This window comes from Ascaphus truei, chromosome 4, assembly GCF_040206685.1.
Source record: "Ascaphus truei isolate aAscTru1 chromosome 4, aAscTru1.hap1, whole genome shotgun sequence".
Classification (NCBI taxonomy): domain Eukaryota; kingdom Metazoa; phylum Chordata; class Amphibia; order Anura; family Ascaphidae; genus Ascaphus; species Ascaphus truei.
Genome location: NC_134486.1, coordinates 32,439,422 through 32,454,951, shown reverse-complemented (window position 1 = coordinate 32,454,951; position 15,530 = coordinate 32,439,422). Strand labels below are relative to the sequence as shown.

Sequence of the window (15,530 nt, the reverse complement as noted above, 5' to 3'; positions counted from 1 at the left end):
GAAATGTAACTTTGAAAAGCACAATCACAACACAAGTGCGTGGGTTGGGATTTGCTGGGCGCCCATTGCTGACAAATGCAGCAGAGATTCTGATGGTGCATTGATAAAGGCCGAGTGATTACACCTTTTTCGAAAATATGAACTTGCAAAACATGAAAATGTTTCATGAAAATGTACATGAAAGCACTTTAATATTTCACTATGAAATATGTGATAAGCGTGAAGACGGTAATGTAAAAATGTACTGTATTATTTCAGCACACTTAAAAATATATGAAAATGGGAGAGCGAGAGACACAGACAGACGCACAGACTGACGCACAGACAGACGCACAGACAGACGCACAGACAGACGCACAGACAATAGCACAGACAATAACACAGACAATAGCACAGAGCGAGAGACACAGACAGACGCACAGACTGACGCACAGACAGACGCACAGACAGACGCAGAGACAAACGCACAGACAGACGCACAGACAGACGCACAGACAGACGCACAGACAGACGCACAGACAGACGCACAGACAGACGCACAGACAATAGCACAGACAATAGCACAGACAATAGCACAGACAATAGCACAGACAATAGCACAGACAGCAAGGAAAACTAAATAATAAAACTATCTAAGTAAAAACATTAAAATGATAAACCAACATAATAGTCCATGAACAGCAAAAGGAAAAAATTCCAGTGGTGCGCGAAGATTGGAAAAAGTCCTGTAAAGTGAAAAAGAGGCGCAATATAGTGAAGGGTTGTAAAAAAAAAAAAGGCTTTACTAACGCAAAAGAAACAAGTGCCACTTACAATCTGGCAGCATTGCGGGAAACATCCCAGTAATTCTCATATGCTCGGTGGACGCTGCTCCGACGGAGGGTGAAGGATACACCGCCTTCTCCGTTGACTCGTGCCGGCCCTCGTTAATCCGTCCCCGGTAGATGACTTCAGAGAACGCGACAATGTTGGAATGTCCGTACCAGAACCAGCAGCTGTGTGGTCGCTGGCAGCTATCGAGTGGATCTTCGATCACTTGGATATATGGATATGAGCCGTGCTTCACTCATCAAGAATCCCACGCAAAACCTACGCGTTTCGCTTCAACAAACTTCCTCAGGGGTATATATATGTATGTGTGCTCCAAGGTCATACAGACAGGCACAGCACAATAACATGTTGTAATTAATTCTAAGCACACCAATCATATAAACAAATGTACATTTTATTGCATGAACATCCTCATTTGTGAAGCAATAAAAATTATATTTATGTGAAGAGACCACAGTAGAAAAGTAAAGGTTATTTGCAGAAAACATTTGTTTGGTACATGTGGCTTCATATCTTATGGTACGGACAATATTAACTTGAGGATGGAATGTCTTGTATTGACCCATTCACCATGACTCATCAACCTTTCTGTGTATCAGCTGGAAAACCGCACCGAGGTCCAACTGAGCAAGGATTTCTTCTTGAAAAATAAAGATGTGGCCCGGATAGATACTGAAAAAAGATACCGCGAGGTTTCCAGGCGTTTCAAGCTGCCCGTCGGAGAGTACCTGATTGTTCCATGCACCTTCGATCCTTGTCAAGATGCTGAATTCTGCCTCCGTGTATTCTCAGAGAAAAAGACAGAAATTATGTAGGTATCAATGCTAATCTGACGTGCAATATAGGTGCAAAACAGGGCAGGGTTTCATAAGGGGCTGGTCTGTGACTGGCTCCATTATCATTATTTGTAATAAAGTTTGTGTATTAGTGTTGATTTAAGTCGAAATAGCCGTGTTAGTCCAGTTGTGATTGTAGTGCAGAGTGTTAACTGGTTATAAGCTGTAATAGTAAATACATTTGCGGTTTTTTTCTTCTGCCAGGGAGGTTGGTGATGCAGTGGATGCAGACCCATACAAGGTAAAAAGCATCTCAGAGTATTTTAATTTTTCTGCTTCATACGAGTATAGCAAAATTGTGTTTAATAAAGCTGTCTCACCCTCAAATACTTTCTGGGCAAGCTACCCAGCTACCTGAACAAGCTCCTCACCCCTACCACATGCAGTACCTATCACCTGAGATCAGACTCCAAAAGACTATTCATGGTCCCAAGGCTCAACAAAGTATCCGGACGTTCCTCCTTCTCCTTCCGTGCACCCCAAAACTGGAACAACCTACCAGAGACTCTCATATCCACCACCAGCTTAAGTTCTTTCAAATCTAAGGCTGTCTCACACTTTAATCTGGTCTGTAACTGTTTCATACGCTCATAATATATATTTTCTTTAACTGTGCATGCAATGTCTTGTATATAATGTATACCTTGTTCATTTATGTAACTGTACTTGTAACCATGTATTATTTTGTTTTACTCTGTGCCCAGGACATACTTGAAAACGAGAGGTAACTCTCAATGTATTACTTCCTGGTAAAATATTTTATAAATAAATAAATAAAATATTTTGAATATGTGAGGAAGACTTAAAGCAGCAAAATGTGAAATCTTATATCTTTTTTTAAATAAATCAGTTCTCCAGAATTATATAATACTGACTGTATTTTTTAAAAAAAATATTATTCAACTCTTAATGCCATTTGTAATGAGTTTTAAAGTATCCTTTGGTTTCTATAGCAGGTTTTAGCCCACCTCCAAAGCAGTGCAAGATATTTGCAACAATTTCCTGTTTGGGATCATTTGTTGCCAATATTCCCAGCCGTTTGAGCTGCAAACTGTAACAATAGATAATGTTACCTTAGTAATATCAGGGTACATTGTAGCTGCTGAGTTACTCTGACTGAAGCAGCGATTTGATTAGGCACACAATCAGGATTTGACAGATTTATAACAGGAGGTAGTAAAAGATATTCAGCGCTCGTGCTACAGGTGATTGGTAATGGAGAATCCCTTTGCTGCACGTGTGTGGAGCGTCTCCCAAGCAGCTCCCACCCCAAGGTGGCCCCCCCTAAAAAGGGGGGGAGAACACCCTGAAAAACAGAAAAAAGAGAATGCACACAATGTGCACCAGGGATTAAGTAATTGTCATTTAATAATAAAAATACACAAATAATACTGAGGGGATCCAACCCCACCTCAGATACAATTGTTACACGGTTCAGATCAAATGACCATAAATATGAACCCTGAGATACCTAAATCCCTAAACAGTATAACACATAAAATACAATAAAAAGCAAGTGTAATCAGTTAATATAAAACAGTAATAATCCAAGATGATTTAAAGTAAAACCGCCATAGAGGACTATCAAGGGCTGACAGGGGGAGACGGTAACTCACACTGAAGCAGAAATGCGGGTCCACGGTGACCGTATGAAGATCCGGATCACGGCACCGCAGAGTTGGAAAAACCGCTTGCGCTTCTTGCAGGCTCCGTCTCAGCCCGTCAGCAAATACGCGCAGGATGACCTGTCGTGACCTCTACGCGTTTCGCACTACGTGCTTCGTCAGGAGGTCATGCACAGCGTCATCCGCGCGTATTTGTATGGGCAGCAACCAATCGGATAGGATGGCCCAAAAGAAAACACCCTTTGAATGCCATATACTGGCAAAGTGATGTTAATTTTTATTCAATGCCATTGCTGTTAAGCACAACACCCATAAAGTACATGCAGTGATCAATAATTAATCAAGGCAAGGCGGATGATACTTAGTACATTAATAACTACAGAACATTGAATATCATACATGAAATATAAAAAGAATATATATATATATCATAATGGAAAAATCACACAATATTAATACATATACCATAAAATATCATTAATAGAAAGGACTTCAATAGTAACAATTACCAAAAAGTATTCACCAAAGCATTTCGTTCATCACCTTAAAAATGGAGTTAATTCAATAAGTTCATTAAAACCAGTGGGATATCTAGTTTGCATTTCATAAATCCAATACTGTTCCCGTTTTAATAAATGATTTTCTCTATTTCCCTGTCTAGTATTTAATGGTACACTTTCAAGTCCCTTAAATGTAATACAGCCAGGATCATTATTATGAACCTCTTTAAAGTGTTTTAATAGCGGAGTAAGTGGCATACCTTTAGCTATTATTTTTGGTATGTTTTTTACATTTCTTAAATGTTCTAACATACGCATCTTAAGTGGTCTTTTAGTCTTGCCAATGTACTGTAAATTACAGCTACACTGCAAGACATAGACCACATGCGTTGTCTGACAGTTGATGAAACTTTTTGTTTTATAAACAGATTTAGTGGCACAAGATGTGACTGATTTCTCTTTACTGATATGTTTGCACGCCTTGCACTTTCCGCATTTATATGTGCCCATGATTCCCAAACGTTTCTTAATATCACCAGATGTAGCAGTGTTGCTGATGACTTGGCTTGGGGCCAACATATTTTTCAAGTTAGGTGCACGTTTAAACATTATACCTGGCTGAGACTTTAGTTGGGGACCTAAAATTGAGTCAATTTTAAGTATACCCCAATGTTTCTGCAGTATTTTTCTAACACTATGGTGCATGTCACTAAATTGGGTAATAAAAGCAGGGAATTGATTATTCTTACTCTTATCAATCTTTTTGTGATGATATTTCATCAAGGATTTTCTTGGAATTTTTTCCAATCTCTTCAGCGAGGAATCTATCAGATCCTGATCATATTTTTTATCAAGAAATCTTTTTTTGAGAAACAAAGATTGTTCTCCAAACTCCTCAACCTTGGAGTCGTTTCTCTTCAATCTCACAAATTGATTGAATGGAATATTTTGGACCCATCTCTTATCTTGACAACTGAATGGGTCCAGATAAGAGTTAACATTAGTAACTTTAAAGTGTGTTTTCGTGTGGATAATGTTAGCTTCAATGTAAATTTCTAAATCGAGAACGTGAATGCTAACCGCACTATTCTCACCACTGAATTTTAAATTAAAATCATTTACATTTAGAAGGGCAACAAAATCGAGATATGACTCCTCACTCCCCTCCCATACAATCACAATATCATCGATATATCTCCTCCACAGTTTAAGCTGCGGAGGAGGACACCGAAAAACCACAAGTGACTCCCACTGTCCCATGTATAAATTGGCAAACGATGGGGCAAACTAGATATCCCACTGGTTTTAATGAACTTATTGAATTAACTCCATTTTTAAGATGATGAACGAAATGCTTTGGTGAATACCTTTTGGTAATTGTTACTATTGAAGTCCTTTCTATTAATGATATTTTATGGTATATGTATTAATATTGTGTGATTTTTCCATTATGATATATATATATATACAGTATATATTCTTTTTATATTTCATGTATGATATTCAATGTTCTGTAGTTATTAATGTACTAAGTATCATCCGCCTTGCCTTGATTAATTATTGATCACTGCATGTACTTTATGGGTGTTGTGCTTAACAGCAATGGCATTGAATAAAAATTAACATCACATTGCCAGTATATAGCATTCAAAGGGTGTTTTCTTTTGGGCCATCCTATCCGATTGGTTGCTGCCCATACAAATACGCGCGGATGACGCTGTGCGTGACCTCCTGACGAAGCACGTAGTGCGAAACGCGTAGAGGTCACGACAGGTCATCCTGCGCGTGTTTGCTGACGGGCTGAGACGGAGCCTGCAAGAAGCACAAGCGGTTTTTCCAACTCTGCGGTGCCGTGATCCGGATCTTCATACGGTCACCGTGGACCCGCATTTCTGCTTCAGTGTGAGTTACCGTCTCCCCCTGTCAGCCCTTGATAGTCCTCTATGGCGGTTTTACTTTAAATCATCTTGGATTATTACTGTTTTATATTAACTGATTACATTTGCTTTTTATTGTATTTTATGTGTTATACTGTTTAGGGATTTAGGTATCTCAGGGTTCATATTTATGGTCATTGGATCTGAACTGTGTAACAATTGTAACTGAGGTGGGGTTGGATCCCCTCAGTATTATTTGTGTATTTTTATTATTAAATGACAATTACTTAATCCCTGGTGCGCATTGTGTGCATTCTCTTTTTTCTGTTTTTCAGGGTGTTCTCCCCCCTTTTTAGGGGGAACCACCTTGAGGTGGGAGCTGCTTGGGAGACGCTCCACACACGTGCAGCAAAGGGATTCTCCATTACCAATCACCTGTAGCACGAGCGCTGAATATCTTTTACTACCTGCTTTCAAGATAAAGAACTTTTTCCAGATACAATTTTATTGGACTTTTGGACTATGGTTTTTTTCTCCCTTGGACATTCAGCTGCATAGCTAAGACTGCATTATTAATTATAAATTTATATATATATTTATGATTATTTGTTTAATAGGTTTTATGTCTCCTGTATGGGAGCTTTTCATATTGGGACTTCATTACAATTTTTATCAATTTGGGATTACTATTCATTAAGTTGTATTTTATTGATTCTAAACATGGCTGAGCTATCAAACTTTACCACTTCACTTCTATCTAGTCTTGATAATAGAAATAATAGAAGTGCTCTATTGGGTCAAATGTTTTGTGATGACATCAATTTGGAGGATAATGCTGTTGATTTACCATCGCAAATTCTTGCCCTTACTAAACTATTAGAGCAAGAAACAAGAGCTTTTTGGGAGCTTGTATCCTTTGAGGAATACCTGAAACATAAAAGGGTTCCTAGAGGCATTAGATTGTTACTCAAACCCACATATGGGAATGATAACCCAGCTTTTCTAGCCATTTGGGAATAGATACTTGAGATAAGTTCCATTAACCTCATTAAACTCCTTATGGGGGAGAGGAAAAAGGAATTACAAGAACTATCTGGAAAAATTGAGAAAGTCAAAATGGACATTATCAGTTTGCCAACACTAGATGGGTTGCCCAAATTGGTTGAGGATATGGTGGGAAAATTGAAAAAACATGAGAAAGGCATTATGATGAGGAAAAATAAGAAATTCCTAAGAGATAAGGTTGATTACTTGGAGAATAGGCAAAAAGATTGGAAAGATAAGACAGTGAAAAATGCTAACAAAGATATGATCTCACATGATCAGACTTCACAGAAGTTAGCAAGTATAGAACTATCAAAGAAAGAACTATCTAAAAAAGAGCAAAAGTTCATTCCATCTGGCGCCATTCCCAAAACCCCTAAAATCTCAAAATAACCTCAAAGCAATGAAAAAGCTCAAAAATCTAAAAAGGCCCCAAATAGACCAAAATATGAAAACACCAAAGATCACTATAAAGGAAGGCCTCACTATCAACACAATCATAGAGAGAGGAGCCATAGTGATAACTGGTCCATGGCGGGCAAAAATGGGAAAACAACAGAAATTAAACACAAATATAAACATCAAAGTAGAGATCAATATGCCACTAAAGAGGATAAACATATTGCATTTGAAATACCGGTTGCCAATAAATTTCAAAAACTTAGAGATACTGGCAGTGAAAGTGAGATTAATGATGACAATAATGATTGTTTTTTTCAGAAGCCAACCAAAACAAAGCTGAAAAGACCAAGTTGGGATTTAGACAACCCCCCCTCGAAACCTCTGACCAGACTGAACCGCAAAAGGGGATATTCAGACGAGGTAAGAGAGGAGGGAGAAAGTCCACCCCTAAAGAGGGGATCCCTGAGCCAATAACATTAACCACTAATGGGATATTCAATTTATCTTCCCTCACTATAGACCAACACCTTTTTCAAGTGCTAAAGAAAGGTTTTACCTTTGCTCCCACAAGAGAAGTGAATGAATTTGATCTGTTCATAGATCTTCAAAAATATTTGAGGAAAATGACTTTACAGCGTCATTTTAGTAGTATAAAAACTACATTACCAATATCGGATAATACCCATCTAAATGATTTGGCAGAGAACAATATTGAGCAGATGGCTGTCATTGAAGATCTTGAAGCTCTGTTAAGAGATAGTGATCCAGACTTTGTCAATTTTGGAAGTTATTTGCATTCAGGATTTAAACCAAATTCGGTTTTCTTTCCTTATGCCTCTAGAGCAGCGGTGCGCAAACTGGGGGTCGCGCCCCCCTGGGGGGGCGCAAGATTGTTTAGGGGGGCGCAGGAAGCAGCGGCGATATTGCCAGTAGCAGAGGAAAAAAAGCCGTCTGCAGCTGCAATTTTTCTTTTGGCCATTAGGTGGCGCTGCGCTGTGCTACAGTACACAGCAGCATTTCCTTGCTCCTGTATCAGCGTGTGTGACATGGGGAGAAGGGGTGAGTGAGACTGGCACATGGGGGGTGAGTGAGACTGGCACATGGGGGGTGAGTGAGACTGGCACATGGGGGGGGGAGTGAGACTGGGACATGGGGGGAATGAGACTGGGACATGGGGGGGAGTGAGACTGGGACATGGGGGGGAGTGAGACTGGGACATGGGGGGGAGGGAGACTGGGACATGGGGGGGTGGGAGACTGGGACATGGGGGGGTGGGAGAGTGGGACATGGGGGGGTGGGAGAGTGAGACTGGGACATGGGGGAGTGAGTGTGAGACTGTGGCATGGGGAGGGTGTGAGTGGCATGAGGGGGGTGAGAGTGTGAGATGGGGAGGGGGGTGAGAGTGAGTGTGACATGGGGAGGGGGGGTGAAAGAGCTACATGGGGATGGGGATGAGAGAGACACTGGCAGGAGGGAGAGAGACACACAATGGCTGGAGGGAGAGTGTGAGAGAGACACCGGGTGGAGGGAGAAACAATAGCTGGTTGGAGAGTGCAAGAGAGACACTGGAGGGAGGGAGAGGCAATGGCTGGAGGGAGAGGCAATGGCTGGAATGAGAGTGAGAGACACTGGAGGGAGGGAGACACTAGGGGGAGGGAGAAAGAGAGAGAGAGACACACGGGGAGGGAAAGAGAGTGGGGGAGACACTGAGGGGAGCGATAGAGAGGGACTGGAGGGGGAGTGAGAAATACAGGGAGTTGGAGAGATTGGAAGAGGAGTGTGAGACTGGAAGAGGGGAGAGAGTGAGAGACAATGGGTGGAGGGAGAAAGAGACACACTGGCTGGAGGGAAAGAGAGTTGGGGGGATGGAGGGGGAGACACTGAGGGGAGGAATAGAAAGGGACTGGAGGGGGGAGTGAGAAATACAGGGAGAGGGAGAGACTGGAAGAGGGGAGAGAGGTCCTGAGAGGTTCTAATGTGGCGGGAAGAGAGAGATTAATAATACAGCAGAAATGGGAACGCTATTAGACAAATATTATAATATTTATTTTTAAGTTATGTAGTTTCAGCTATAAATACTTTTTTGTAGACGCGTGGCGGGGGCGTTACAAAGCTGGTTCGCCCTCAATGGCTGAACCAGCTCACGTGCACTGACGTCATGTGATTTTGATTACATAAGGCAGGGGGGGCCCGAGAAATTTTATGGATTAAAAGGGGGGCTCGGCATAAAAAGTTTGCTCACCCCTGCTCTAGAGGACAGAATATCGAATTGTTTGGTAAACTGGTCGAACATGATTTTAAAGAAATGTGTAGGAAAAAATCTTCTGGATTTTACTCCAATCTCACTTGGGAGGAGCATAAAAGTTTTAAGAAACTAAAATCCAATCCAGATATTGTCTTAAGGTCAGCCGACAAAGGGGGTGGAATAGTTCTCTTAGATAAAGAGGACTATTTCCATGAGGCCCATCGTCTTCTAAAGGATCAGACTTCATATGTCACACTAAAAAAGGATCCTACAAAGGAGTATTTGGGTCTGATTAAAACACACCTTAATGGGGCACTTGATATTGGAATTTTATCGAAACCAGAATATGATTATCTGTTTATTGAGACTCCCACTGTTCCCATTTTTTATTATATCCCCAAGATACACAAATCACTCACTTCCCCACCTGGACGTCCCATTATTTCGGGGATCAATTCCCTCACTTCTAATTTATCCACATATATTGATTTTTATTTACAGCCACTAGTTACATCACTTCCATCTCACCTTAAAGACACCACTATGGTTTTACAGGTTTTGGATAGTTTTGTTTGGAAAGAAAATGATAGATTAGCCACTCTTGATGTCCAGGCCCTATACACTAGTATCCCTCACCAAAAAGAATAGAGGCTGGTAGACACTTTTTGATGACACCTCAAACACTACCTATCACACAAATTGAGTTCATTCTCACATCCATTAACTTTATCCTTGGTCACAATTATTTTTTGTTTGATTCCCTTTATTTTTTACAAATCTTGGGGACGGCGATGGGGACTACGTTTGCCCCATCGTTTGCCAATTTATACATGGGACAGTGGGAGTCACTTGTTGTTTTTCGGTGTCCTCCTCCGCAGCTTAAACTGTGGAGGAGATATATCGATGATATTGTGATTGTATGGGAGGGGAGTGAGGAGTCATATCTCGATTTTGTTGCCCTTCTAAATGTAAATGATTTTAATTTAAAATTCAGCGGTTAGCATTCACTTTCTCGATTTAGAAATTTACATTGAAGCTAACATTATCCACATGAAAACACACTTTAAAGTTACTAATGTTAACTCTTATCTGGACCCATTCAGTTGTCATGATAAGAGATAGGTCCAAAATATTCCATTCAATCAATTTGTGAGATTGAAGAGAAATGACTCCAAGGTTGAGGAGTTTGTAGAACAATCTTTGTTTCTCAAAAAAAGATTTCTTGATAAAAAATATGATCAGGATCTGATAGATTCCTCGCTAAAGAGATTGGAAAAAATTCCAAGAAAATCCTTGATGAAATATCATCACAAAAAGATTGATAAGAGTAAGAATAATCAATTCCCTGCTTTTATTACCCAATTTAGTGACATGCACCATAGTGTTAGAAAAATACTGCAGAAACATTGGGGTATACTTAAAATGGACTCCATTTTAGGTCCCCAACTAACGTCTCAGCCAGGTATAGTGTTTAAACGTGCACCTAACTTGAAAAATATGTTGGCCCCAAGCCAAGTCATCAGCAACACTGCTACATCTGGTGATATTAAGAAACGTTTGAGAATCATGGGCACATACAAATGCGGAAAGTGCAAGGCGTGCAAACATATCAGTAAAGAGAAATCAGTCACGTCTTGTGCCACTAAATCTGTTTATAAAACAAAAAGTTTCATCAACTGTCAGACAACGCATGTGGTCTATGTCTTGCAGTGTAGCTGTAATTTACAGTACATTGGCAAGACTAAAAGACCACTTAAGATGCGTATGTTAGAACATTTAAGAAATGTAAAAAACATACCAAAAATAATAGCTAAAGGTATGCCACTTACTCCGCTATTAAAACACTTTAAAGAGGTTCATAATAATGATCCTGGCTGTATTACATTTAAGGGACTTGAAAGTGTACCATTAAATACTAGACAGGGAAATAGAGAAAATCATTTATTAAAACGAGAACAGTATTGGATTTATGAAATGCAAACTAGATATCCCACGGGTTTTAATGAACTTATTGAATTAACTCCATTTTTAAGATGATGAACGAAATGCTTTGGTGAATACTTTTTGGTAATTGTTACTATTGAAGTCCTTGCTATTAATGATATTTTATGGTATATGTATTAATATTGTGTGATTTTTCCATTATGATATATATATATACAGTATATATTCTTTTTATATTTCATGTATGATATTCAATGTTCTGTAGTTATTAATGTACTAAGTATCATCCGCCTTGCCTTGATTAATTATTGATCACTGCATGTACTTTATGGGTGTTGTGCTTAACAGCAATGGCATTGAATAAAAATTAACATCACTTTGCCAGTATATAGCATTCAAAGGGCGTTTTCTTTTGGGCCATCCTATCCGATTGGTTGCTGCCTATACAAATACACGCGGTTGACGCTGTGCATGACCTCCTGACGAAGCACGTAGTGCGAAACGCGTTGAGGTCACGACAGGTCATCCTGCGCGTGTTTGCTGACGGGCTGAGACGGAGCCTGCAAGAAGCACAAGCGGTTTTTCCATCTCTGCGGTGTCGTGATCCAGATCTTCATACGGTCACCGTGGACCCGCATTTCTGCTTCAGTGTGAGTTACCGTCTCCCCCTGTCAGCCCTTGATAGTCCTCTATGGCGGTTTTACTTTAAATCATCTTGGATTTTTATTGTTTTATATTAACTGATTACATTTGCTTTTTATTGTATTTTATGTGTTATACTGTTTAGGGATTTAGGTATCTCAGGGTTCATATGTATGGTCATTGGATCTGAACTGTGTAACAATTGTAACTGAGGTGGGGTTGGATCCCCTCAGTATTATTTGTGTAGATTTATAACAGGACCACCAAACGATTGCCAGCTTAGGTAAGAATGTAAGAATTCACACGCTTTAGGCTAAGATTATAGTAGGCGCGTGCGCAACAGAGCACATGGTGTAATGCGCTTGTCGCCCGAGCGATGGGTGCACTGAAATGGAGGCGATTGGGGAGGCGTGGTGGATGCGTCACCAGGCTGGTTCGCCCTCGTTGCCTGAACTGCCACGTGAAAAAAACAAAATCATTTGTCTTTTGAAAAATCTGCCTCGCATCTGCTCTGGACCGTGCCCGTGCTCGGACGCACTATAGCCGGCCCGTATCAGCTGCTGAACTTTGTTCTCGCAACATGCGAAATCACATGCGCCGTCTTGTCTACTATAAACGCAGCCTTACTTATAAAAATAAGAAGAAAAAAAAGGGGGAATGTAGTATTGCTGCTTTAATAGAACAAGAAAAACCTTTAAATAAGTGGTTTTATTGATCCCAACATCTGCAAATTATTCAATCAATGCACTTGAGATGCCAAAGGCCAATTATGATGTTTGTAGTTTGGTTGAATTCTGCATTGGAGAGAATGATAAAGCTTTACCATGCTATATGTGCCTAGCTGCTCTGTCACTGAAGGGTTACCAAAGGTTAATAGAAGTCAATTTTAAGCTCGTTTGTTTCAATCATGTTGATTTATTGGCTATGAAGATACTGTATGGTCATATTTGGCAATAAACACTGAAAATGAATCCTTGTTTTGTTCCCTTAAGCCTCACACATCTAATAATGATGTGAACACAGATGTCAAGAACATTTTTGAGAAGCTGGCACAAGAGGTAAGACAACACAAGAGTCATTTTATGTTGGTTTGGCTCAGAATATAATTAGGGCAGTAGAGTAAATTGCTCCTCAATTCCCCTGATGCAACGACTGTGAAATGCGTTGTGAGTTTAAACTAGTCTTACCTACAATATGTTTATGAACTGTTACATGGGAGATGCATTTTGCTGCCTTACAGCACTTTATTATGGATAGTTTGTGGTAATAAAGATATTTGGAGATTTTTACAAAAGCGAGTAGAGTTTGTGGGGGTCGTTCTAGTTGTGTGACCCCTTTCTGCAATTGATTGTGTTTTATGTTTGTTTTTTACTGTAGAACAATGAAATGAATGTGACTGAACTCCAGATTGTTCTGAACAGAATTCTATCAAACCGTAAGTTGGGCAACATTAGGAGATATGGAGAGTCCTAAATGCAGGCCTTTGAGAAGTGTCTCCGAATGGGTAAAGAAATAAAATGATAATACTGGGATTGGTGTTCGCCCCTACATGCAGATCCAATTTTAACATTTGCAGGCACTCTGTCACACTGTATTCATTAATCTTAGAGCAAGGCGGTTGCCGTGGGCACGCACCTTCGGGGGCCCCGCGCTCCCTCCTGTTGGCGCCGGGCTCCAAATTCTGCCCGACAGGAGAGGGGAGAGCTGGAGGAGGGAGCTGGTGAGTCCCCGAACCGGCGCAGGACCGCAAGGTAGGGAGGTGTGGTAGGGTGTGTCTGTAGCTGGGGGAGGTATGTGCGAGTGTGCGTGTGTGCATGTATAGCTGGGGGAGGTCTTCCCTTCTGCGGAGCAGCCTTCCTTCTGCAGTGTCGCGTTGCCATGACAACGCAACGTTGTTACGCCGTGACATCCTGACGCTGCATGAGGTAGGCCCCGCCGCCGGCATGCCGTCTTGGGCCCCGCTAAAGGTAAGGCTGGCCCTGCGGCGGCAGCCACTGTGACTTCACAATTATTAAGGAAGGAGAACACATTGTCAGAGACTTAGGGGCTTTTGCACATTTGTTTTGTCTGCCTCCTTCAGTCCTAATACTCGTTAACTTGATGAATCTCAGTGAAATTAACAGTAAAACACATAGACATTCTGTTTATTAGGTTTGCTTATTGTGCTTCATCGTGAACATGTGTTTTGTTTTGTATAGGAAGGGACATAAAATCCGATGGATTCAGTCTTTCTACATGCAGAGAAATGATCAACCTGTTGGATGTATCCTTTGAGTGACAGTTCCTTCCCCAGAAGACTTGGGACCAGATTTAAATGGACCTGTGTAAATATTTGACATTGGGAGTAAGTGGGACTGCAGCTGGGATGGGTTGTACCAGGTCAAAACACCTACAGAGATGAGACGTAATGGATAAAACACATTATGGCTGGAATACAGCTTTATTCTAAATCTTCCTTAATGAGATCATTATCAGGTCTCATAGTTTAGTCATAAGTGAGTTTTGTGCAATAAGATGACATTTCTTAAATACTGCTTTAGCATTAACACATCTTACTGTATGTAGCCTGAAAACCGGTATTATCTGTGCCACCATTGGTCCTTGATATATATAGTAGGGCCTTTAAAACAGCATCTTCTTGTCCTTCCCAACGCTGATTTATTTTATTTATTTTATCCGATCAGTAGATATAAGCGTTTGAAATATCATGCGTCCGGGAGGGTAAAATGAAGCTCTCCCCAGAGCCCAGTGAAGTCTAAAGGATAACAGGGTAACCTCGGAAACTGGAGATTAAGAAAATCAGGGTTTTCTTAAACACAAAAAAAATGAAACGATAATGAAAACCGGGCATGTGTAGAGGGCAAGATACTGGCCTCCTGTTTCATACTTTGATCTTGTAACTGTGATATATAATGTTGTCAACATATTTTGTATTCAGGACACAGTTGAAAATGAGAGGTAACACTCAATGTACTTTTTCCTGCTAATATATTTTATTAAAAAAATTCAATGATATGCGTTAAACTCATAAGCTTCTGGAGGGGATTACTGCTTAAAAACCCAATACAACAATGTTAATGGGGCTTCCCATGTGATAGAGGAATTGCACCATAGGCCGTGCCTATAGTGCCGATGGCGACACAACGGGTGACATCACCCGTCGCCACCGGCAAAAGTTATGTTTCTCCGGGGCGGCGGCAGCGCGGGATTACAGCAATTTTATTTGTTCAAGGGCCATCACGTGACGCGACAGCCCTTGAAAAATAAAATTTTGCCGGCTTCCAGTTTTTGCTCCGTCGCGCGCACTATAAGCGCATGCGGCGGCAATGTATTTGTTTTCGGGTGACGTCGCGTCGCCGCCACTATAAGCGTGGCCTTATAGTGAAATGGCCTTAATGTCATTGTAGAACACTGCCCATTCACTCAGTACGCATAGCCCTTAGGCCCAGAGTCTTTAAGCTCCAGAGGGCACTTTAACATTACGGTAACCTCATTTCACACCCGTTAATCATACAGCAGTATTCACCCAAGACAAATACAACAGTAGCATTCTGCTTAATGGCTGGTCATCTTAATAATTCCTT

General features: G+C 40.7%; 1 protein-coding gene across 1 annotated transcript in view; it reads left to right on the top strand.

Annotated features, from left to right (window-relative positions):
- Nucleotides 1–15,530, top strand: part of LOC142492674 (calpain-8-like) — a 66,924-nt gene that overhangs the window by 39,789 nt on the left and 11,605 nt on the right. Inside the window, exons 11-16 of the mRNA XM_075595527.1 lie at nt 1,431–1,642; nt 1,872–1,908; nt 7,434–7,535; nt 12,939–13,004; nt 13,324–13,381; nt 14,145–14,209. Coding sequence (XP_075451642.1) covers nt 1,431–1,642; nt 1,872–1,908; nt 7,434–7,535; nt 12,939–13,004; nt 13,324–13,381; nt 14,145–14,209 — 540 coding nt within the window. The remainder of the gene's footprint in view (nt 1–1,430; nt 1,643–1,871; nt 1,909–7,433; nt 7,536–12,938; nt 13,005–13,323; nt 13,382–14,144; nt 14,210–15,530) is intronic.